General features: G+C 48.3%; 2 protein-coding genes across 7 annotated transcripts in view; one reads left to right on the top strand and one right to left on the bottom strand.

The window, feature by feature from the left end:
* PFKFB2 (6-phosphofructo-2-kinase/fructose-2,6-biphosphatase 2) overlaps window positions 1-8,484 on the top strand; it is a 38,943-nt gene extending 30,459 nt beyond the window's left edge. For 3 of the 6 annotated variants that reach the window (XM_070497736.1, XM_070497731.1, XM_070497730.1), the window contains one exon: window positions 5,227-5,738. Coding sequence is in view for 3 of the 6 variants with exons in the window: in XM_044758292.2 (XP_044614227.1) it covers window positions 5,227-5,343 (117 nt within the window). In the remaining 3 variants the exon portion in view is untranslated. Of the gene's footprint in view, window positions 1-5,226 lie in introns of all 6 variants that reach the window. The other 3 variants (XM_044758292.2, XM_070497734.1, XM_070497728.1) reach the window with 3 other exon arrangements.
* Window positions 8,485-13,588: 5,104 nt separating this feature from the next.
* On the bottom strand, window positions 13,589-22,771 carry LOC106831142 (palmitoyltransferase ZDHHC19-like). Its single transcript, XM_070497259.1, has 9 exons — window positions 22,653-22,771; window positions 22,183-22,298; window positions 21,505-21,644; window positions 20,563-20,735; window positions 20,346-20,451; window positions 14,869-14,954; window positions 14,451-14,655; window positions 13,993-14,058; window positions 13,589-13,811 (listed from the first exon to the last, which is right to left on the bottom strand). Exons 1-8 carry the CDS (start codon window positions 22,769-22,771, stop codon window positions 14,029-14,031), a joined length of 975 nt encoding a protein of 324 aa, XP_070353360.1. The 3' UTR covers window positions 13,589-13,811; window positions 13,993-14,028.
* Window positions 22,772-23,548: the final 777 nt, after the last annotated feature.

Here is a 23,548-nt window from a genome sequence, read left to right as displayed (position 1 = left end):
CTTTTGTTGCCCCATATGCATTTGAGGATTCTTTGTTCTAACTCTGTAAAGCATGTCATTGGGATTCTGATTGGGATAGCGTTGAATCTGTAGATTGCTTTAGGTAGAATGGACATTTTAACTATGTTTATTCTTCCAATCCACATACATGGAATGTCTTTCCATCTCCTTATGTTGTCGTCCAACTCTCTCAGAAAGGCCTTGTAATTTTCATTCTATAGGGCCTTCGCTTCCTTAGTTAAATTTACCCTGAGGTATTTTATTCTTTTTGTTGCGATTGTGAATGGGATTGTGTTCTTGAATTCTTTTTCTGTTTGTTTGTTATTAGAATATAGAAATGCTACTGATTTATCCAAATTAATTTTATACCCTGCAAGTTTGCTGTAGTTGTTGATTACTGCTAAGAATTTTCCAATGGATTCTTTGGTGTTTCCTAGATGTAAGATCATGTCATCTGCAAACAGCGAGAGTTTCACTTCTTCCCTCTGTATTTGGATTCCTTTTATTCCTTTTTCTTGCCTGATTTCTCTGGCCAGGACCTCCAGTACTATGTTAAAGAAGAGTGGTGATAGAGGGCATCCTTGTCTCGTTCCTGTTTTCAGGGGGATGGCACTCAGTTTTTGCCCATTGAATATGATGTTGGCTGTGGGTGTGTCATATATGGCCTTTATTATGTTGAGGTAGTTCCCTTCTATGCCCATTTTGTTCAGAGTTTTTATCATAAATGGCTGTTGGATCTTGTCAGATGCTTTCTCTGCATCTATTGAGATGATCATGTGGTTTGTATTCCTCAGCTTGTTGATGTGGTGTATCACGTTGACACATTTGTGGATGTTGAACCATCCCTGTGTCCCTGGTATGAATCCCGCCTGATCAGGATGTATGATCCTTTTGATGAATCGCTGAATTCTGCTTGCCAAAATTCTGTTGAGAATTTTTGCATCTATGTTCATCAGTGATATTGGCCTGTAGTTCTCTTTTTTCATGGTGTCCTTGTCAGGCTTTGGTATCAGTGTGATGTGGGCCTCGTAGAATGTGTTAGGAAGGGTTTCATCCTCCCTAATTTTTTGGAATAGCTTGAGAGGGATAGGTGTTAAATCCTCCTGAAAGTTTGGTAGAATTCCCCAGGAAAGCCATCTGGTCCTGGGCTTTTATTCTTTGGAATGTTTTTGATGGCTGTTTCAATCTCTTTCCTTGTGATTGGTCTGTTCAAATTGTCTGCTTCTTCTTGAGTGAGCTTTGGGAGATTGCGGGAGTCCAAGAATTTAACCATTTCCTCTAGGTTATCCATTCTGTTGGCATAGAGTTTTTCGTAGTATTCTCTTATAATCTGTTGTATTTCTGCAGAGTCTGTTGTTATTTCTCCTCTTTCATTTCTGATTTTGTTTATTTGAGCTTTCTCCCTTTTTTTCTTTGTAAGTCTGGCTAGGGCTTTGTCAATTTTCTTTATCTTCTGAAAGAACCAGCTCTTTGTTTCATTGATCCTTTCTACTGCCTTTTTCATTTCAAGTGTATTTATTTCTGCTCTTATTTTTATTATTTTTCTCCTTCTGCTGACTTTGGGCTTTATTTGTTCTTCTTTCTCTAGTTCAGTTAGGTGTCATTTATGATTGCTTTTTTGGGATTTTTCTTGTTTGTTAAGATGTGCCTTTATTGCGATGAATTTTCCTCTGAACACAGCTTTTGCTCTATCCCATATGAGTTGGTATGGCATGTTATCATTTTCATTTGTCTTCAGGTATTTTTTGATTTCTTCTTTAATTTCTTCAAGGATCCATTGCTTGTTCAGTAGTGTATTGTTTAGTCTCCACATCTTTGTGCTTTTCTCAGCTTTTTTCTTGTAATTAACTTCTAGCCTTATAGCATCATGATCAGAGAAGATGCTTCTTATTATTTCAATTTTTTTTTTATTTGTAGAGGCTTGCCTTGTTTCCAAACATATGGTCTATCCTTGAGAATGTTCCATATGCACTTGAGAAGAATGTGTATTCTGCAGTTTTAGGATGAAGTGATCTATATATGTCTATTAAGTCCAATGGTTTTAGTTTTTAATTTAGCTCCAGTATTTCCTTGTTGATTTTCTGTCTGGATGATCTGTCCATTGATGTGAGTGGGCTATTGAGATCTCCCACTATCATTGTGTTGTTTTTAACATCTTCCTTTAGGTCTGTTAATACTTGCTGTATGAACCTTGGTGCTCCTATGTTGGGTGCATAGATATTTATAAGCGTTATTTCTTCTTTATGAAGTGTCCCTTTGATCATTATATATTGTCCCTCTGTGTCTCTCTTTACCTGTCTTATTTTGAAATCCACTCTGTGTGAGATAAGATTTGCAACACCTGCTTTCATTTGCTTGCTATTAGCTTGAAGTACTGTCCTCCACCCCTTCACTCTGAGCCTGTGTTTGTCCTTGGGGCTGAGGTGTGTTTCCTGGAGGCAACAAATTGTTGGATCTTGTTCTTTAACCCATTTTGCCACTCTGTGTCTTTTTATTGGAGAGTTCAATCTGTTTATATTGAGAGTGATCATTGATGCATGTGGACTTAATGCTGTCACTCTGTCGCTCGTTATCTGGTTTTCCTGCGTTTCTCTTCCTGTGTGCTTTAGCCTACCCATTTAATACTGCAATTTCTTAAATTTCTGCTTATGTATGTTTTGTGGCTCTGTTCTGTTTTTTTAGTTTACTGGCTATGCTGAAGTTTGTATTTAGAATCTCATGTATAATATAGTTTCTTCTCTGGTGGTCTCTTACTTACTTGACCTAGACTGATTTAGTCCCTTTGCTCTTCCCCTCCTCAATTATTATTTTCATTTCTTGTTTGAACTCATGTTATGAGTTTGTAGTTAGAGTGATAAGATCGTCTTTGCTTTGGTAGTTTCCTTCCCTTTATCCTAATGCTATAGTTGAATATTTGCTATCCTATTCTGGTTCTGTCTATCTTGTTCCCTACTCTGTGGTTTGTGACCCCTTTCTCCCTTTTTTCTTTTTTCAGGTATGAGAGCCTTCTTGAGGATTTCTTGTGGTGGAGGTCTTTTGGTTACAAATTCCCGTAACTTTTGTTTGTCTGGAAAAGATTTAATTTCTCCCTCATATCTGAAGGATATTCTTGCTGGATAGAGTATTGTTGGCTGAAGATTTTTTGTTTGTTTGTTTAAAGATTTTATTTTTCCCTTTTTCTCCCCAAAGCCCCCCGGTACATAGTTGTATATTCTTTGCCGCGGTTCCCTCTAGTTGTGGCATGTTGGACGCTGCCCCAGCGTGGTCTGATGAGCAGTGCCATGTCCATGCCCAGGATTCGAACCAACGAAACCCTGGGCTGCCTGCAGCGGAGCACGTGAACTCAACCACTTGGCCACAGGGCCAGCCCCTTGGCTGAACATTTTTATCATTTAAACTTTTGAATACGTCACTCCATCCTTTCCTAGCTTGTAAGGTTCCTGTAGAGAAATCTGCTGAAAGTCTGATAGGAGTTCCTTTGTAGGTTATTTTCTTCTGTCTTGCTGACCTGAGTAGTCTTTCTTTGTCTTTCCTTTTTGCCATTTGTACTACTATATGCCTTGCAGTAGATCTTTTTACATTGACAAATCTAGGAGATCTGAAAGCTTCCTCCACACACATTTCTCCCTCAATCCCTAGATTTGGGAAGTTCTCTTCTAGAATTTCATTAAGCACACTTTCTGCTCCATTTTCCTTTTCCACGTTCTCGGGAATTCCTATGATACTTAACTTCTTTCTCCTCATTGAATCCGCTTTCTCTCAGAGATTTTCCTCATTCTTTTTAATTCTTAGTTCTCTTTCTTCCTCTGTCTGGAGCCATTCAGCCTGTCTATCTTCGATTATGCTAATTTGCTCCTCTGTGGTGTCTACAAGGGTACTCAGGAAATCCATATTCTGTTTTATCTGGTCCATTGTGTTTTTCATCTCTAGTAACTCTGTTTGATTCTTTATAATTTCAATCTCTTTTGTGAAGTAACTCCCGAACCCATTGCCTTGTTTCTCTTTCTCTCTACCTCATTCAGTTTTTTGATTATAGCTACTCTGAACTCATTTTCACTTAGTTTAGCTATTTCCAAGTCCTGAGGATTTAATTCAGAGTTTTTGTTGTTTTCCTTCCGGTCTGGAGCTTTTATAAATTGCTGGATGGTAGAGGAGTGGTTTTTTCTCATGATGGTAGAATTCAGTTGCACTTACAGCCTGTCGCCACTAGATGGGGGTTGAGAGCCGCCCGTTCTGAGCTCTCCGCCTACGGGCAGGATGGTGGTACCCAGCGCAGTTTGCTGGTGAGGAGGGCTGTTTTTCTCACGCGCTGACCTGGATTCGGATCAGTTTTGTGCTCTGGTCTCCGGGGCCCTGGGTTTATGTGGTCCCCACACATGGAAGCAGTCTCCCGTCAGCAGGTTTCCACTGTACCAGCGGCGGGAGTCCTGGACAATCTCCAGTCGCGCGGCCCCTCACCCGCTCCTTTCCGCACCCACGGCAGCCATCGCAGTCTCTAGGGGAGGGAGCGAAGTTCTCTCCTACCCCGTTCCAGCTCCTCCCAGGTCTGCTGCAGGGTCTCCGTCCTCCGTCTTTTTGGTACTGTAGGTCTCTGATGACCTGGCGTTAGGTTTCTTGGCTGAAATTCAGTTTTTTTCCAGTCCTTTGTTGTAGTTTGGAGGGGAGAGAGTCCCGGGTCAGCTCACCCCACCATTTTGCTCCGCCCACTCACCTCATCTGGATGCCTTTTGGTGGTAAACTTCTTTCCTTGTCACATACCTGGTGATTCAGCTTTTTTCCTTACTGGTCCTACAGTGTGGCAGGTCAACAAGCCTGTGTTTGGGCTCGTTAACCAATATGAACAAGCTTTCAGTAATTTGGGTAGCCCTGCAAGGTGGGGAAAAGCACACTCGAATTCAAGTGAATGGCCCAAAACAAAGAATGTCAATCAATTGGCTTCTGGAAATATTTCATTTCTCGGTTTAAAACATTCACGTCAATTGGCAGCAGTTGTGGCACACACTTTACATAAGGATTAGTCTGTGTTTTCACTGTACACTAATACATTATCTCCTCAATTTAATTATCAGTGGAGTCTACCTGGAATAATTATGGGGACCCATGCACTTATCTACCTCACCCCAATAGAGATTCCGACCTCTGCCATTCTGACAGAGCTACTCTAATAAGTTAACCTGCCTTGGCATCAACACATGGCTTCTCTTCTTCCTTCATGTTTGACTGAAGGTCATTGCTAGATGCTACAGACCAGAGACTGGGGCTTCTGGAAGCTCAGAGAAGGACAGCCTGAGAAGGGGACACAGGGAAGAGACACATGCTGATACCCTTCTTAGAAGAAGCTGACATGACCATCAGAGCAGACACCAAGGGACCTGACACTCAGGACTCCAGGACTACAAGGGCTGGGAAGAGATGACTTCAGGAATGTAGATTGTGGAGCCAGGGTTGACAGAATGAGAACTCATGCCATATGGCTGAATAACACTGATGAGAGAAATCTGAGTGTGGCTGTGTTTTTCAGAATTTGTGACTGTTTGTTTCAGAATATTGTTGATCAGTTTTAATGTTTTCTTTTCTGATGAGCATACAATAAGCTTCTTTTTTATGCCGTGTGTTCCATCTCCAAAGTCTGACTTTCCCAGGCTATGACCATGACTATGACAATGGTGAAACTTACCTGATTGTTGGTTTTTCATTTCAATCTTTCCTTGTCTGACATATTGATCCAAAATATTTGTAAACAACAACTCAGTTTTAAAGAGCACAAATATTTCTTCACCTGGGCACAGCCTACATATTATCCTACATATGTAGGACCTGCAAGTGGTCCTACCTATGATCACTGTGAGGCTGAATATGGAAAACTGTGAATATATTTTACCAGCTAGTTAACTCTCAGGAAAATTTTAAAATGATGCCCTAATAATTTGAATTAAGAGGAGTGCTTTTACATAAATTTAAGCCTGAGGAAATTCCAGCTGCCCTAGGAACATTCTATGAAACTTTTAAAGAAAAGAATAGGCAAAATCACCCAAGCTGTACAGATAATAGAAAGAAGAATTAACGACAACGAGGAAAGTCTATGGGACCTGTGGGACAACATCAAGCACACTAACATTCCTATTTTATGTGTCCTAGAAGGAGAAGAGAGAGACAAAGGGGCAGAGGATTTATTAGAAGAAATAATAGCTGAAAACTTTCCAAACGTAAGGAAGGAAATGGACATCTAGGTACAGGAAGCACAGAGAGCACCAAACAAAAGAAGACCAAAGAGGCTCAGACTAAGATACATTACAATTAAAATGTGAAAAATTAAAGATAAAGAGAGACTCCTAAAAGCTGCGAGGGAAACGTAACAAGTTACATACAAACAAAATCCCATAAGGCTATCAGCTGACTTCTAAGCACAAATATTACAGGCTACAAGGGAGTGGCACATTCTATTAATAGTGCCGAAAGGAAAAAACCTACAGCCAAGAATACTCTACTTGGCAAGGTTATCGTTCAGAGTGAAAGGAGGGAGAGTTTCCCAGACAAGCAAAAATTAAGGGAGTTTGTCACCAAGAAACAAGTCTTACAAAAAATGATGCAGGGACCTATTGAACTCGGAAAGAGAAGACCACAGATAGGAATAAGAAACTTATGCAAAAAAAAAAAAGCAATAAAATCACTGGTAAAGGCAAAAATACGGTCAAGGTAGCAGGTCAATCACCTATGAAGATAATAAGAAGGGAAAAAGACAAAAGTACGAAAAATACCTATATCTACGATAAAAGAGTAATGGATACAGATGCACAACAAAAGAGGTTAGATATGATATCAAAAACATGAAATGTGGGAGGAGCAGAGTAAAAGAGGAGAGTTTTTAGAAGAGGTCAAACTAAAGAGATCACCAGCTTCTGATAGATTGCTATGTGCCTAAGATGTTATCTATGAACTTCATGGTCATCACACACCAGGAACCAACAGAATCAGAAACAGAAAATTAAGAGACAGAAATCCAAACGTAATACTAAAAAAGGCAGCAAACCACAAGAGAAGAGAGCAAGAGAAGAAGAAAGGAACAGAGAAGAACTGCTAAAGCAACCAGAGAAAAGTAACAAAATGGCAAGGACGTCCTTATCAATAGCTACTTTCAATGTCAATGACTAAATGCTCCAATCAAAAGGCATAGGGTGGCCTAGTGGACAAAAAACAAGACCCATATATGTGCTACCTACAAGAGCGACACTTCAGACCTAACCACACTCACAAACTGAAAGTCAAGAGATGGAAAATGATCCTCTGTGCAAATAGCAAGGAAAGAAAGTTGGGCTAACAATACGAATATCAGAGAAAACAGTCTTTCAAACAAAAATGGTCCCAAGAGACAAAGCAGGTCACCACATAATGATAAAGGGGAAACCCAAGAAGAGGATATAACACTTGTAAATAGCTATGCACTCAACATAGCAGTACCTAAACATAAAAAGCAATTATTAACAGAAATGAAAGGAGAAAGAGGCAGCAACACAATAAACAAGAGGGGGCTTCAACATGACTATAGCAATGGAGAGCTCATCCAAACAGAAGAACAACAGGGAAGCAGTGCTGTTCAACAACACTACAGACCAGGTGGAGTAGCAGATGCACACAGAACATTCCATCCAAAACCCCAGAACACACATTATTTTAAATGCACATGGACCATTCTCCAGGACTTATCACACATTAGGCTGCAAACAAGACTCAACAAATGTCAGAAGACTGAAATAATACCAAGCACCTTTTCTGATCACAACAGCCTGAAACCAGAAATCAACTACAGGCAGAAAATCAGAAAAGACACAAATATGTGGAGACTAAACAAAACGCTACTGAACAAGGATTGGGTCAATGAAAAAATCAAAGGAGAAATAAAAAAATACCTGGAGACAAATGAAAATAAAACATGACATGCAAAATTTATAGGATACAGGGGCTGGCCCTGTCGCCGAGTGGTTAAGTTTGTGTGCTCCACTGCAGGTGGCCCAGTGTCTCGTTGGTTTGACTCGTGGGCGCGGACATGGCACTGCTCATCAAGCCACGTTGAGCCAGCGTCCCACATGCCACAACCAGAGGGACCCACAACAAAGAATATACAACTATGTTCCGGCAGGCTTTTGGGGAGAAAAAGGAAAAGAATAAAAATCTTTAAAAAAATGTATAGGATACAGCAAAAGTAGTTGTAAGAGGGAAGATTACAGCAATACAGCCCTACCTCAACAAACAAGAAAAATCTCAAATACACCATCTGACAGAGCACCTAAAGGAATCGGAAAAAGAAGAACCAGGCCCAAAATCAGCAGAAGGAATGAAATAAGAAATTCAGAGCAGAAATAAATGAAATATAGACTAAAAAACAGTAGAAAAAAATCAATGAAATCCAGAGCTGGTTCTTTGAAAAGATAAACAAAATTCACAAACCTCTAAATAGACTCACCAAGAAAAAAGCAGAGAAGGCTCAAATAAAAAAAATCAGAACGGAAAGAGGACAAATTACCACGGACACCTCGGAAATACAAAAGATTATAAGAGGGTACTATGAAAAGCTATATGCCAACAACTTGGATAATCTAGAAGAAATGGGTCGATTCTTAGACTCTTACAACCTTCCAAAAGTGAATCAAGAAAAATTAGAGGATTGGAGTAGACCAACACGAGGAAGGAGAGCAAAACAGTCATCAAAAACCTCCACAAAAAGAAAAGTGCAGGACCGGACGGCTTCCCTAGTGAATTCTCCCAAACACTCAAAGAAGACTTAATATCTATCTTTCTCAAACTCTTCCGAAAAATTGAAGAGGAAGAGGAGCTTCCTATCTCATTCTATGACGCCAACATTACCCTGATACCGAAACCAGACAAGGACAACACAAAAGAAAGAAAATGAAAAGCCAGTATCACTGATGAACATCCATGCAAAAATCCTCAACATAATACTAGTAATCCAAATACAACAATACATTCAAAAAGTCATACCGCATGATCAAGTGGGATATATTCCAGGGATGCAGTACGGCTCAACATCTGCAAATCAATCAACGTGATACATCACATTATCAAAGTGAAGGATAAAAATCACATGATCATCTCTATGATGCAGAGAAAGCATTTGACAAGATACAGCATCCGTTGATGATAAAAACTCTGAACGAAATGTGGATAGAAGGAAAGTACTCATCAGAATAAAGGCCATACATGTCAAACTCACAGCTAACGTCATTCTCAATGGAGAAAAACTGAAAACTATCCCTGTGAGAACAGGAACCAGACAAGGATGCCCACTGTCATCACCCTTATTTAATATAGTATTGGAAGTCTCAGCCAGAGCAATCAGGCAAGAACAAGAAATAAAAGGAAAGGAAAGGAAGGAAGGAAGTGAAGTTGGAAAGGAAGACGTGAAACTGTCACTATTTGCAGATGACATGATTTCACTTATAGAAAACCCTAAAGAATCCACCAAAAAAGTTTTAGAAATAATAAATGAATACGGTAAAGTGGCAGGAAACAAAATCAGCATACAAAAATCAGTTGCATTTCTATATACTATCAATGAAGTAGCAGAAAGAGAAATTAAGAATACAATTGAAATTAAAAGAATAAAATACCTAGGAATAAGATGAAAAACAATTAACTCCAAGTGAGTGAAAGACTCGAATGTAAGACATGAAACCATAAAACTGCCAGAAGAAAATATAAGCAGTAGACTCTTTGACACTGGTCTTCACAGTATCTTTTGGAATACCACGTCTACTCAAGCAAGGGAAACAAAGGGAAAAATTAACAAACGGGACTACATCAGACTAAAAGTCTCTGCAAGGCAAAGGAAACCATGAGCAAAATGAAAAGATGACCTGACAACTGGGAGAAAACATTTGCAAATCATATATCTGACAAGAGTTTAGTCTCCAAAATATATGAAGAATACGTACAAGCCCTCAAAAACACAACATGAAACCTGATCAAAAATTGGGCAGAGGATTTCAACATTTTTCAAGGAAGATACACAGATGACCAACAGACATGAAAAGATGTTCAACATCACTAATTAGGACAGAAATACAAATCAAACTACAATCAGATATCACCGTACCCTGGTCCAAAAGGCTATAATCACCAAGACAAGAAACAATACATGTTGGAGAGGATGTGGAGAAAAGGGAATCCTCATACACTGCTGCTGGGATTACAAACTGGTGCAGCCACTATGGAAAAGAGCATGAAGATTTCTCAAAAAATTAAAAATAGAAATACCATATCACCCAGCATTCCCACTACAGGGTGTTTATCCAAAGAACACGAAATCAACATTCCAAAGAGATTGAGGCACCCTGATGTTCATTACAGCATTACTCACAAGAGGGACGACGTGAAGCGACCCAAGTACCCTTCTAAAGATGAATGGATGAAGAGAATGAGCTGTGTCTATACAACGGACTACGACTCAGCCACATAAAAGAGACAATCATCCCATTTGCAACAACATGGATGGACCTTCAGGGTATGACGGTAAGCGAAATAAGACACACAGAGAAAGACAAATATTGGATGATTTCACTCATCTGTGGAAGATGAACAAACACATGGACAAAAAGAACACATTAGTGGTGACCAGAGGGGAAGGGGGCTGGAAGGGAACAAAAGGGGTAGAAGGGCACATGTAGACGGTGACAGATGAAAATTGGAGTAGTGGTGGTGAGCACGATGAAGTGTATACAGAAACTGATACATAGTAACGGACGCTCGGAATCACACAATGTTATAAAGCATTATGAACTCAATAAAAGAATTGAAAAATTAGTAAAATTAGATACGCTGGAGGCTGGTTAGACACACAAAGTGCCTTGATTGAGTCCCTTTACTTATCATGGCAAATGATTATTTTCAAAGTTTCCATCAGAATGAGTCCTCTTTCCTAATTGCATAAATCACATCAGTTATGAGGGCCATGACTGAAGTGTCACTTTCAGAAGGAAATTTCATTTATTAGCTATGACTAGCTCACAACTAGGGAACAAGCACCATCCTTCAGACGTGGAAAAATCCTAAAATTTCCTCCTAGGAAAACGGTAGCTGCCCCCGGGCTTACTTGAGAACACCTCTCCCCCATCAGTGGGCGAGGGACCTCGAGGCGGGTGTGTGGGAATCAAGGCAGGTTCAGCATGAATGGGGAGGAGCTGGAAAGGGAAGGTGGGGGCAGCTCGGCTGAGGCCTCCAGCCCGGCAGGAGAGAGTCTCTGGGGGTGGGGGCAGCGCTCAGCGGAGAGCGTGTGGGGGAGTCAGAGGAAGGGGTGGGCTAGGGCCCTCTTAGCCCTCGAGGGGCGCAGGAGGCTGAATGAAGGGGCTTTCCTAAAGAAATCCTAGAAATCTCTGGTGGGAGGGACCACAAAGAGCCAGAATCAACATCCCAGAGCAGGAGGGGTCATGGCCACCTATCAGCGTCAGAGGAAAGTTGTGTCCTTGCCTGAGGTAACTGAGACCCAGGCTGTTGGGGGACATGACTGACACGTGGCTGAGGACTTGGAAGGCCTGGCCTGAGGCTGGTGAGTCCCCCTTACAGCAGGAGGCAGGGAAGCAGTCGATGCCATCCTGATGACCAGGCACCCGGCTCTGAACCAGGCAGGGCAGTGGAGGGGCGGGCAACAGGGCAGGGCGGGACTAGGGGTCTCAGACCCTGGGGGACCCTGGGCTTCTCAGCCTCCTGCAGAGCACGGCCTCCAGCAGCTGAGACTCCTACAGCCAGCCCTTTCATGAACATCAACCTCCCGGCCTTGTCCCAGGGTCCTGGATCCTCCTCCCGTGAAGCTCAGGCACAGACACCCCCAGGACACCGTTTGGGAGTGGGCCTGAGCACCTCTTCTCAGTGGTGGGCAGCCTGGGCTGCGCTGTGCCTCGGAACACACACACAGGAGGCCCACACAGATTTGGGCACCACTCATACACCTGGGGTCGGGGGTGCAAAAGGTCTCATGTCCTCCCTGTCTCTCGTGCGCCCATGGACTTCGGGCTTCCCAGACAGATGAGGCTATTTCAGCATTACTCAGAAATGCAGGCCCCAAGAAGTTTCAATGTGGCAACAGAAGCCATTTAAAGAAGGCCACGATTGGGCTGCCTTTCTGTATGTCAGGAATATCCTACAGCCCTCCCCAGAACCCAGGGTCAACCCTGAGGTCAGCAGCATGAGAGCTGAGAAAATGCTTGCACCCCAGGGGAGCTTCAGACCTGGGAGACCCTGACTCCAAAGCAAAGGGGACATGGGAGAGCTGGAGTCCCTGGGGTTGAGCCCAGAGAGCCAGAACAAGAGGCATGGGTGAGGCTGGGCCAGACACAGAGGGGTCCAAGTCCGTCACGGTCAGGCTGGGAGAGGAGGGAGGGGCAGCCTGTAGGGGTCTCATTGTGTAGAGACCTGGAGCCACGTCCTGCACAGAGGTCACCCACCTCCCCAGGTGGGGTGACACTCCCCAAGGATGAGCTCCTGCCCCAACACACAAGCACGGGCATGCACACACAGCACACACACCTCCACGGGCCCTGGGCTGTTGATCTGGCCCTCTGGCGACATCGTTCCTTCTTACCCTCCCCTGCTCCCGAATTCCCCTGGGCACAGGGTGCCAGGAAGCAGTGTGGTGGTGCCCGTCCTCCTCTCCTGAGGAGGCAGTTCTGAAACTCCAGGGTGGCAGGATCACACGGGCACCTAACGAAAACTCAGATTCCGATTCCCGCCCTCCCCCACCCGGAGATTCTGAGTCGGTGCTCTGGGGCCCTGGAATTCTGCGAAGGTGGCCCTTGGAGGAAAACTTGGTGGTCTGTTAGCTGTGTGATGGAGAAAATAATCATCATCATACTGGCTGCTTTCAGTGTGTCCCTACTGTGTGCCTCGTCTTTGCATGAACCACCTCATTTCATCCACTGACTACCTTCCAGGAAGGTGCCATTATTTCCCATAAGCAGGGTCACACGCTGGCCACTAGAGGAGCCACAGTTTGATGTACTGCCCTCTCCCTGCCCCCCAAGGCCAGCAGAGGCACAGAGCCTAGGGTACCCCGACAAGGACAGGACATGAAACAGCATCTGACTCCTCAACAGGAGGGAGTGACCAGGGTGAGAACGGCTCAGAGCAAAGATGCAGGGTGGACTGTGATAGGGAACACGCGCACTCCACCTTCTGGGATGAGGCCGCGAGAGGGCCCCCTCGTAGCATGAGGTCCAGCCTCAAGCTACACAGGAGGCTCCTATGCTGCTCTGCCAGAGCAGGCCACTCTGGGTGGATTCCCGGGCAGCGCGCGCCCTCTTCAGGCAGACAGGGGAGCTGCAGGGTGGAGGCCAGGACTTCCCGGGGAGGACATCCAGGCACTGCTGGGTTTTCTCTTCCATCATCTCCAGCTCTGCAGTGGTTGTTAGGGTTGCCCCATTTTACGGATGACAGGAATGTTGCGTGTCTTGCCCAAGGTCACAAAGCCAGCCAGTATTGGACCTTGGTCCCTCCTCCCAGGGTCTTTGTCTCAGCCCCCAGAATGCCCCATTTCCCCCAGCTCCGTGGAAACTGGGACAGACAAAGCCCCAAGGCAGTTGGAGGAGGCAGGCAAAGGGTATTTAATGGGCTTTCTGGGGATCCAGGCACTCCCGCCAGGGGAGTAGGCAGGGACAGGGCACGGAGAGCCTCCACGCGGGATAGAGGAGTGAGGTTCAGGTGTCGAGGCTCCTGGCATCTCCAGGGGCAAAGGCGCGAGAGCAGACCAAGGCTGATATGCAGCCTCATGCAGCAGGGGCAGCACTGGGCTAGCTGGCGTGGACCTAAACGCAGAGAGGAGGTTGGGGGCTGTCCCCAAGGGCCCACCCTACAGAGCATGGCCCACCAGCTGGGGAGGAAGACGCTGTCCAAGCCGCCACCCCCCACACACCGAGCATGGGTGTGGGCTGGCACCACAGAATGCCACTGCAGGGGCCCTTGGGCGGGGGCTTGTGAATTACCTACCCCCACTTCATTCCTGATGCTCCACTTCCACACGGTTCATACACTCAGCTCCAGATTCAAAGTTGCCTTTAAGGAAAGGAATCGGTCCCCCCAAATTACAAACCACTGGACCCCCTTCAGTCCTAATCTGGACACTGAGGCCCAGAAAGGGGAAGTGACTGGGCCAAGGCCAACCAGCAAGGTTGTGGTGTGGTCTTTTCCCTTTGTGTCTCCAGGATCCGCCGGATGATTCTGGAGGCCTGTGACTCTACTTCCAGCGCTCCTGGGGACTACAAGCCCCCTCCCTCGAGCTCTCAGTGCTCCAGCTTCAGGGCCACTGCACCATGCGAGAGCTTCCCCCACATCCGCACAATCTGGAGATGCCCATTCCCAACACCACAGGCTCAGGCAGCTGCACTTGTACATGCACACACACACACTCACACACGCACGCACACACAAACACACAGACACCTCACCTCCTGGAGATCTGCAGGATGTCGACGCCCTGGGGGAGCCCGTCCCGGTGTGTAGAGACCCAGAGTTTGGACGTGGGGGCGAGACCCTGGCCCGGGGGTGGCTGGAGGACCGGGCCCTAAGGGGCCTCTCGAGCAGTGCAGGGTCTGCATGGGCACCCAGTCAGGCCCCACCGCGCTCTGTAGACCAACGGCTTCGGCCATGTACCTGGGGAGCACAAGCCAGATGGGAGGGGTCGCAACCCTCCAGGCCTGGTCCCCCTCAGCTTGGGGAGCACAAAGCACCAGCTCGTCCGTGCAGGGAGCTGGGGCCCATCGCATCCAGGCTGCCGGGCCCTCTGCCCCATTTCTTGGATGAGAATCCCAGCTTCACCCCACCAGCCCCAGGGTCACCACTTGGGCCTCTGCTGTGCAAACTCACTTGGGTCCTCGTGGCGCGAAAATTGTGAAACACCAGTTTCCAGCACAGCCAAGGTCGAAAGGGTTGTTTACATACAGGTATTGGTACTGGAGGGGGCAAGGGGAGGAAGAAGAGCTCAGATCCAGCAGGACTGGGACGGCCACCACCACTCCCCACCCTGAGCCCGTCAGCTCAGCCCAGGGCTGCAGCAAGACCCCAAGGGACAGAAGCCGCGAGTGTCAGCCAAGGCCTCCCCCAACCCACCTCCGAGTAGCTCTCTCCAGGCCACCCCTGGCCCTGCACCCCGTCTCCTGCCGTCTCAGGGATCCTCCCCTCACCCGGCCCCCCTTGGCAGCATCCTCCCATCTCTGCCTCCTTTGGCCACACACATCCTCCTGCCACCTCTTTCCAAACACACTATCATATCAACCGTTTGCCATGAAACTGCTCCAATGACACGTCCACCCCCCGCTGCCCCTTCTCTGCTGTCCCAGCTCTCAGTTTTTCTACACTTGTGCCTTCCCTGAATTTCACTCTCTGGAAGGGCAGTTGGTTGGGGCCCAATCCTACTTCCCTAACCACACTCACATGGCCCTGGACATCTGGGCGCCACGTCCTGAGCACCCAGTGCAGGAAAGGTGAGGCCCAAAGGTCAAGTCCTTGCCTGGACACTGCTGACCAGGCTCTGCTCCTCCCTGCTCTCCACCCATCGGGCTAGCTCCGACCTCTTCCGCAGGGCAGGCCCAGTCTCACCCCGAATACAAGAGCCCTGGCTACAAAATGTCTGTCACGACCAAAAGTGGCCCAGGAGCACCTCTGCTCACCGCCAGCTCTTCTTGAGCCCTGCCCCTGTCACAAAGATGTTGATCTTCAGAACTATTCTGCTCCAAAAGGAGCCAGGACTCCATGCAGGACAGCTTAGCCCCGGGGCAGGAAAAGTCAAGAGGGCTCCAGAAGTTCCCATGGTTGCCATATAGCAACACTAACCACTGTGAGAGTTTGAGTCCTGCCTTCTTGAAGGTGTTGAAAGCATTTAAGGGACACTAAATGGTGAACAGAGTTAGGGGAAATTTACTACCAAAATTTCAAATGTAGAGAAATCCATTTTGATGTCTGAGATGTATACACAGCACAGGAAAACGTTGCTTGCTCGGTGCTTAAAGGAGTGATACCTGTTGGATGGATTCACGAGGACTGACTAAGAGCTAGCGCAACTTCCCCTTCCCACAGGGGACCAACCGGCCGTGACTGGAACCCACAGCTCCGAGCTCCCACCCTGTCCTCTCTCACTGGCTCCACACCTGGGTCTCCTGCCCCAACTGTGAGTCTCAAATGTCCTCACGGTCCGCAGGGCCAAAACCAAAGTGGGCATCTCGTTGCCCATCTCCTGCCACCTCCCTGCGGCCTCTGCTCTGGCGCCTTCTTCCCCAGGGTTTACAGCTCCAGGCTTCTCTCTCTCTCTCTCTCTCTCTCTCTCCCTCCCCTTCTATCCCAGAGCCTTATGCATTCCTTTGTCTGCAGTTTCGCTCATTAGCTCATAAATATTTGGGGCCTCAACAACTTTCCAGGCACATCAGTGGGGACTGAGGACACCCCACAAACAATAGAGCCAACTGGAGCCTGCAGGGTGGGGAGGGCAGCTGGGCAGGGAGAGCAGCAGAGAGAGGGGATGAGAGCGAAGAGCAGGCAAACCAGGCCAAGACTCCAGGGTGCAGGCAGAGCAGCAGCAGCCAGGAAAGCAGGGGGAGCCAGGCCTGAGGGGCCGGGGACGGTCACGGCAGGCGCCCTCAGCCTCAGGTGGGGCTGAGTGCAGCCCGGAAACATCCGTCTGAGGACTGCACACTGGCTTTGGCCACCTTGAGGGCGCAGAATCAGTGTGACAGTGAGGACAGAGGCTGAAGTGGGCTGAGGAAGTTGAATGGCACTCGAGCACAGACAACCCTCTCAGGAACTACGGCTGTGCTGAGGGGAGAGTAGGACATGTGGAGCGGAGGACGGTGATGTGATTGGAGGTTTGCTTTGTTTTTCAGATGAGAGAGACGTGAACATGTGTAAATGATGATGGGAAGGAACAGTAACAATAACCATGATGTATAGGACACTTACTTATATCAGCCGCTGTGCTACGTGTCTTACCCAAAGTAACCCACGTGACCTCCTTTTACAGATGGGGAAACTGAGGCACCAGGTGAATAAGTCACATGCCCAAACTCTCCCTGCTGCTATGCTGTGCAGCCGTGATTTCAATTTACGTGGACTGGCTCCAGAGCCCTTGCTATATCAACCACTAAGCAAGCGGCCCAGCAGAAGTGGTGGTCAGGGGAGGCAGGTAGGAAGGAAATGAAGTTGAGGTGTGTGAAGAACACCTGAGCGGGTTCTGCAGGTGATGGGGAAGCGTGCCTGGTGAATGTCAAAGAGAAGACCACATTTCCGTTTCTCAAGGCTGGAGAGCCTGGATGGGAGACCCCCATTCTGAGCAGTGGAGGGACGGCAGGCCTCTGGCCTGACCTAGGACTGAAGAAGCACAGGATGTGCGAAGGGACAGTGCCGCCCAAGAGAGGCTGAAATGATGGACTGAATCTGGAGAGGGAAGACAGGCAGACCACAGGGGGCTGGTGAGTCAGGGCTGAGCAGAGGAGGCACAGGTGAGCTGGCAAACACATATGGGTGGATGGAGTGATGGAGTGGTGACTGGAAGGATGAGAGGCAGAGGGCAGAGAGGATTCCTCCGTCCTTTCAGCTGTCTCAATGTCACCAGGCGCCCCCTCACCAACGGGGCCCACTACAGTCTTTCTAAAACCGCTTGGAGTCAGGCCACAGTCCTGCGAAAGGAAACCCACGGCAAGGATGTTCACTTTGACCCCTCCAAGTGAACACCGGACCAGAGGTCCAAGACATTGTAGTCAGAAAAGGAAAAAACAAAGACATGTTTATCGGAAAGGAAGAAATGAAACTGCTCTAACCCACAGATGACATGTTTTTCTATGTGGGATCAACAAAAAAGCTTTGAGAGCTCATAAGAGACTCTAGCAAAACTGCAAGAGCCCAGTCCGATAGAGAAAATTCCATTGTAGTTTCTTATAATAATAAACAAATGGAAAAGAAATTTGAAAAACTTTAGAGTAACACAAAAACCCGTGAAGTACTCAGAAAAAAACCCAACACAATGTATGCAAGATCTATACTAAAAACTGCAAAGACACTCATGAAAGAAATCAGGGATGACCTAAATGAATGGAGAGGAATCCCGCGTTCATGGATTCAAAACTCAATGTTGTGAAAATGTTCAATTTCCAAATTGGTCTATGGCTTCCACGCAATCCAGATGAAAACCTCAGCAAACATTTTTATAGAAATTCACAAGTTGATTCTAAAAATTATAAAGACAATCAAAGGAACTAGGACAGCCAAAGGCACTTTGAAAAAGAAGGAAAAAGTTGGAGGCCTCATATTGAGTGACTTCGAGACTCAATAGAAAGTTACTAAGAAGCCAGTGTGGCATCGGCCAAAGAGGAGAGGGTTCAGAAACACACCCAAACCTGTAGAGTCAATTGGTTTTTGGCAAATGTGCAAAGGCAACTCCATGGGAAAAGGATGGTCTTTTCAGCAAACGGTGGTGGCACAACCCATACGCAAAAAAAATAAATCTCAACTCATATCTTGCATCAGATACAAAATTTAAGCTGAAATGATTCAGAGGCCTACCAGAAAATCTACAACTATAAAACTTCTTGAAGAAAACATATGAGAATATCTTGGGGATGTCTGGTTAGGCAACGATTGTTTCATTACAACACCAAAGACACAATCCTTAAAAGAAAAGCTGATATGGCACTTCACCAAGTCGAAAACTTCTGATCTTTGAAAGACGCTGTAAAGAAAATGACATGACAAGCCACAGTCTGCGAAAAAATATTTGCAAAACACATATCTGAGTCCAGGATACAGACAGAACTCTTAAAACTCAATAAGAAGAAAACAACACAATTTTTCTGAATGGGCGAAAGATTGGAACAGACACAAATCACAGATAGACGGTCGGCAAACAAGAACACGAGAAGATGCTCAGCATCATCAGTCATTAGGAACACGCAAACACAACCACAACAAGATACCACCACACATTCGTTAGATGAAAGTAAGGAAACAAAACACAGAAGACCTGACGACGTCAAACGACAGTGAAAATGGAGAAACGACTGGAATTCTCCTACGTTGCTTGTGGGAATGCCAAATGGTACAGGCATTTTGGAAGACAACTGGGCAGTGGCTTACAAAGGGAAACATTCCGGTACCATACAACCCAGCAAGGCCACCTTTAAGGATTTATCAACAAAGAAGTGGAAACATGTCCAGGGGCCTGGACACGAATGTTTATAACCACATTTCATGATCACCAAAAACTGGAAACCACCAAAATATCCTTCAATTGGCAAAAGGATCAACAAGGCATGCATAGGTATATCCATAGGATGGAATAGTACACAGCAAGAGAAGGAAGAACCTCCTCATATAGGCAACACCACGGATGAATCTTGAATAAATTTTGCTACGTGAAACACAGCAGACTCAAAAGTCTGTGAATTCCATTTACAGGAGGATCGGGAAAGAGAAACACTATGGGGATAGTACAACTCAGTGGTTGCCAGGGGCAGCAGGTATGGGGACATATTGACTGCAAAAGACCATCCGAGAATTTGGGGGCTGACGGAACTGTTCTGAATTTTAATTATGGTCGTGGTTACAGGACTGTCTGTGCTTGCCCACACTCATAGAATCGGGTGCTTAAAAAGGTGAATTTTACTGTATGTCAAAAAAAAAAAAAAGGAGTCCTGCCGTGGCGCCCAGGTTCCTGGTCCCAAGACTCAATTTCTCCACCTGACGTTCCGAGCCTTTTCCGTCCGGCCAGTGCCAAAGAGGCCACTTCCATTTCCAATCCACTTTCTGCTCCATTTACAACTGTCTCGTCGCCATCTCGTCAACAGTCCGCACACTTTTGGGCATCCCTGCCTTTTGGTAAGCTGTGCCCCTCACCTGCAATGCCCTCCCCTCTGCCCTCGCCCACCCAAAACCTCTCCACCGCGGTCCTCTCTGAACTCTCCGTTCCCTCTCTGAGTCTGTGCTGCACAGAGCGGTCAGGCCGATCTCTCAGTGTTCACCAGCCCCTGGCGGGAGTTATTCTGACTTCAGGCTCCTCATCACCACCAGCACAGGATGGAGCCTCACTCACCACTGCGCACAGCGCTCAAAATACTGCATGCGCGACCTGGCACACAGGAGGCCCTGGACGCAGGGCACCCAGTCGGGAGGGTGACACTGAGCCCCAGTGGAGGCACCACAGGAGCTGAATCAGGGTCTGAAGGGCTAAGGAGTCACCTTCGAGGGAGGGCAGGCCATGAGGACCAGGGCGGTGGAGGAAGAGTGGAAGGTGCGGAGGTCCGGGAGGGACAAGGGGACCGCCCACAGCCCAGTGTCGTGGCTCCCCCGGGCCCACATACCTTGCCCTCGTGGGAGCGCTCAGCCTTGCTAACCGACCAGGCCTTGATGAGCAGCAGCACGAAGAGAGGCACCAGGAAGCCGGCGGCGGGTACAGCCACCCCGATGCTGCCCTGGAGCTAAGGAACCGCGCCTTGAACCCTGCCCCCTGCCCCCACCCCAAGGCTCTCCCAGCCCTCCTCATCGCCCCCAAAGTGGGCCCCACAGCCTGGTGGATACGTGATGATCTTGTCCAGACTGTAGGGCAGGTGGGTCGTGCGCACCAGGACCGTCACACAGGCGACCAGCGCGGCGAGAGTGTATAGACACAGGGACAGGACCAGCAGCAGGTAAAGCCGGTAATTGCGGTGCCCGACACAGTTATTCACCCACCTGCTGTGGTGGTCAAAGTCCTGGGCGAGAGTGAGAGGGGGCGCCCTCCAGATCCTGACCGTGGCCCAGCCTCCAACGCCCCTAAACCTGAGCCAAAATGTCACTATCGCTGGCGTTTCTGTGGTGAGAGCACTTTGGGCTCTGTGGTTCAAGATCACTTGTCACAAGGCCTCTAGAGACAAGGCGCACCTAGCCTTCTGTGGGACACTTCCTGCTGTACCCTCAGCAGGACCTCTGTTTTGACATCCACTGAATGAGAGTAAGAATGACACAGCCCCCTGCACCCCCCATCCTCTCAGGGTTGTAAGCAGGAGAGAAGACAGCACATTTGTAAACCTTGGCAGGCTATACACAGGAGAGACAAGCTCTCAGAATCCAGAAGATTGTCGGGCCTGGAGCCCCGGAAGAGGACAGGCGAATCTCCCCAGGCCAGATCTGCAGCCCGCCATAGGCCCCCTGGGCATCTAGTGTCAGTGAGGCCTGGGGTAGGACACGGGTGCCTTTCCTCCCCCTGGCCTGACCAGGCCAAGCATAGATGTGGATGCACCTGTGCCTGTCAGCACCTGAGTGGGCAAGGGCCAGCCTCCCAGGACAGCAGCAGGCACAGACGCAGTGACCTGCATGAGTGACCAAGAGTGGCTGGGAGTTACAGCCACCGTTGGCCTTTTGTAGTCCTGGTAGTGTTTTCACGCCTGCCACGGCCACCCGGAGTCAATGGGCCTCTGGGCCCAAGCCGAGTTCAGGGCAGGGGTGGGAGAGGGCAGGGGGGCAGATGAGAGGGGTGCTCACCTCCACACAAATGTTGCACCGGGGGCAGTGGTGGGTCCGGGGCGGGCGGTGGAAGCGGCACTTTGGGCACCACTGCAGGTGGAAGGCCCTGTGGTTCACCCACACCACAGGCATCATCATGGGGTCCAGTTCGTTGGAGCCTGGCGTGGGAAGAGGATTGGGCAGCAGCAGGAGCCCTTCCGTCACTCTGCTGCTGGCAGGGGTGGGGGCAGCCCCGCAGCATCACAGGGCTCCAGGAAGGGTGGGGAGGAGGTGGGCATGGGAATCCCCGGTCCCCACTCGGCTGGCTGACCGAACTGGGAGACGCTGGCAGCCCAAGGGAAGGTAATTTGCAGCCAGAGGAGCTCTGTGAGGACGCAGGCCTTCGCAACTGGGACTGATGCTTTCAGGAGAGTGTGCAGTGGGAAGGAAGACGAGAACTGAGTGGTTGTCAATACCTGGCTTCTCTCCCTGGCCTGCCCCGCCCTCCCCTCCAGGGTAACTGGAAACCTCCAGAATTCTCTTTTCCACATCTTGGCGGATTGGGTCAGGAAGCAAAGAAGTAGGGCCCAAGCAGATGAGGAGGTGGGAGAAGGGGTCTTGAGGCCCGGGAGGGGAGTGGGGAGCACGTTAGGAATCATGCTTGCAGGCAGGAGCCTTTCGGCTGCTACCTCCTTCTTCCAGGGGCCGAGAACTCACCTTGATGTAGGGTGCCAGGGTCTGACCCATTGAGGGCGATGAGACAGCAGAAGGTGAGCACGAAGAGGGGGCCCAAGATGACAGGATAGACCCACTCGCCGTTCTGCACCAGCCATCTGCAACTGAGACCAGAGCAGGACTCAGCCCTGATCGGCGGGAGGCCCTGAGTTCCCCCCAGGACTCAGTCCACCTGGTCAGGACTCACAGACCTTCAAGCCTGCCATAAATATCCAGGCTAGTGACAGATCCATAGAAGCTCCACCAGATGTCACCCAACACGACCCACCACCACCAGCTCCCAGGGGCACCAAGCACTCTATGCCTCGGTGCCTTTGCACATTCGGGTCCCTCTGCCTAGAATAGCCTCCCTTCCATGACCCCTCTTCTGCACTTCCCCTGCTCCATGTTATCATCATCTCTCTTCCTTTCTGTGTCTGTCAGAAACCTGCCGGCCTGTGTGGGAGACTCACGGGAAAGCAAAGAACAGGCCACTCAGGATGAGCAGCATCACTGCACTGAGAGCGGCACACAAGCTCGGGAGCATCCAGGGAAGCAGGCCCTGAGGTCGGCCAGCCCGCGACAGCGGCATGGCGGCACCTCCAGGGCCCACAGGCGCCCTTGCCAACACTGGCTCCAGGAGCCCTATCTCCTAAGCGGTCGCTCAAGAGATGCTGAGCGCCCAAGCCACGGCCCAGGGTAGAAGGCACGAGTCCCAGTGTGATGTCACAGAAGCTGAGAATGTGAGCGAGGGGCTCTGCGGCCTATGACCAGCACCTCCAACGGCAACGCCCGCACCCCCACTTGCTGGGGACGGAGAGGTCCTGCCCTGGCCAGGTGGGCTTCCAGACCCCAGCAGAGTTTCGAAGCACATGGGGAGAAGGGGCTGATTCCAATCGCCCTTTCGGGGGAAGTGCTGATCGAAGCAAACCGTGCTCATTGCTCACTCTGTCTCCAGTTTTTCCTTTCTGCTCTCATGAAATTCCCCTTTGGGGTTGGGGCAGTGAAATAATTTCCCAGCTTCCCTCGTTTCCAGGCTTCTCTTGACAAAAGTTTGGTCAACGGGATTTAAGTGGATCTCTGTGGTTTCTAGAAAAGCTTCTAGCTCCCTGATCAAAGGGGAAAGGGACACCGTTGGCACAGCTCTGTTCCTTCTTCCTGTCTTGAACCTAGATGTGCTGGCCGGGAGTGCCCTCTTGGGCCCATTAGGCAACAAGTCAACATGCTACACAGACACCCTTTGATGACAGTCTTGACACTGCCCCGATCTAGAACTGCCTCCCTCTGAGCTGCTTATGAGGGGACAAAATCACTGCTCCTCTGTGACATGCAGCTGACAGTTGTCATTCGTTTTAGCCACTGAGCACCT

This window comes from Equus asinus, chromosome 25, assembly GCF_041296235.1.
Source record: "Equus asinus isolate D_3611 breed Donkey chromosome 25, EquAss-T2T_v2, whole genome shotgun sequence".
In the NCBI taxonomy this organism is placed as follows: Eukaryota; Metazoa; Chordata; class Mammalia; order Perissodactyla; family Equidae; genus Equus; species Equus asinus.
This window is presented reverse-complemented; position numbering and strand designations above follow the sequence as displayed.

What these genes read in the sequence shown, in the direction of transcription:
- LOC106831142 (XM_070497259.1), bottom strand. Translation starts at nt 22,771, where the DNA reads ATGCCGCTGTCGCGGGCTGGCCGACCTCAGGGCCTGCTTCCCTGGATG. An exon ending in GGCCTGTTCTTTGCTTTCCC is followed by an intron (nt 22,299 to 22,652) that starts GTGAGTCTCCCA and finishes TCTCAGTTGCAG; the next exon opens with ATGGCTGGTGCAGAACGGCG. An exon ending in AGCGCTCCCACGAGGGCAAG is followed by an intron (nt 14,955 to 20,345) that starts GTATGTGGGCCC and finishes TGCCCCCTCCAG; the next exon opens with TACCAATACCTGTATGTAAA.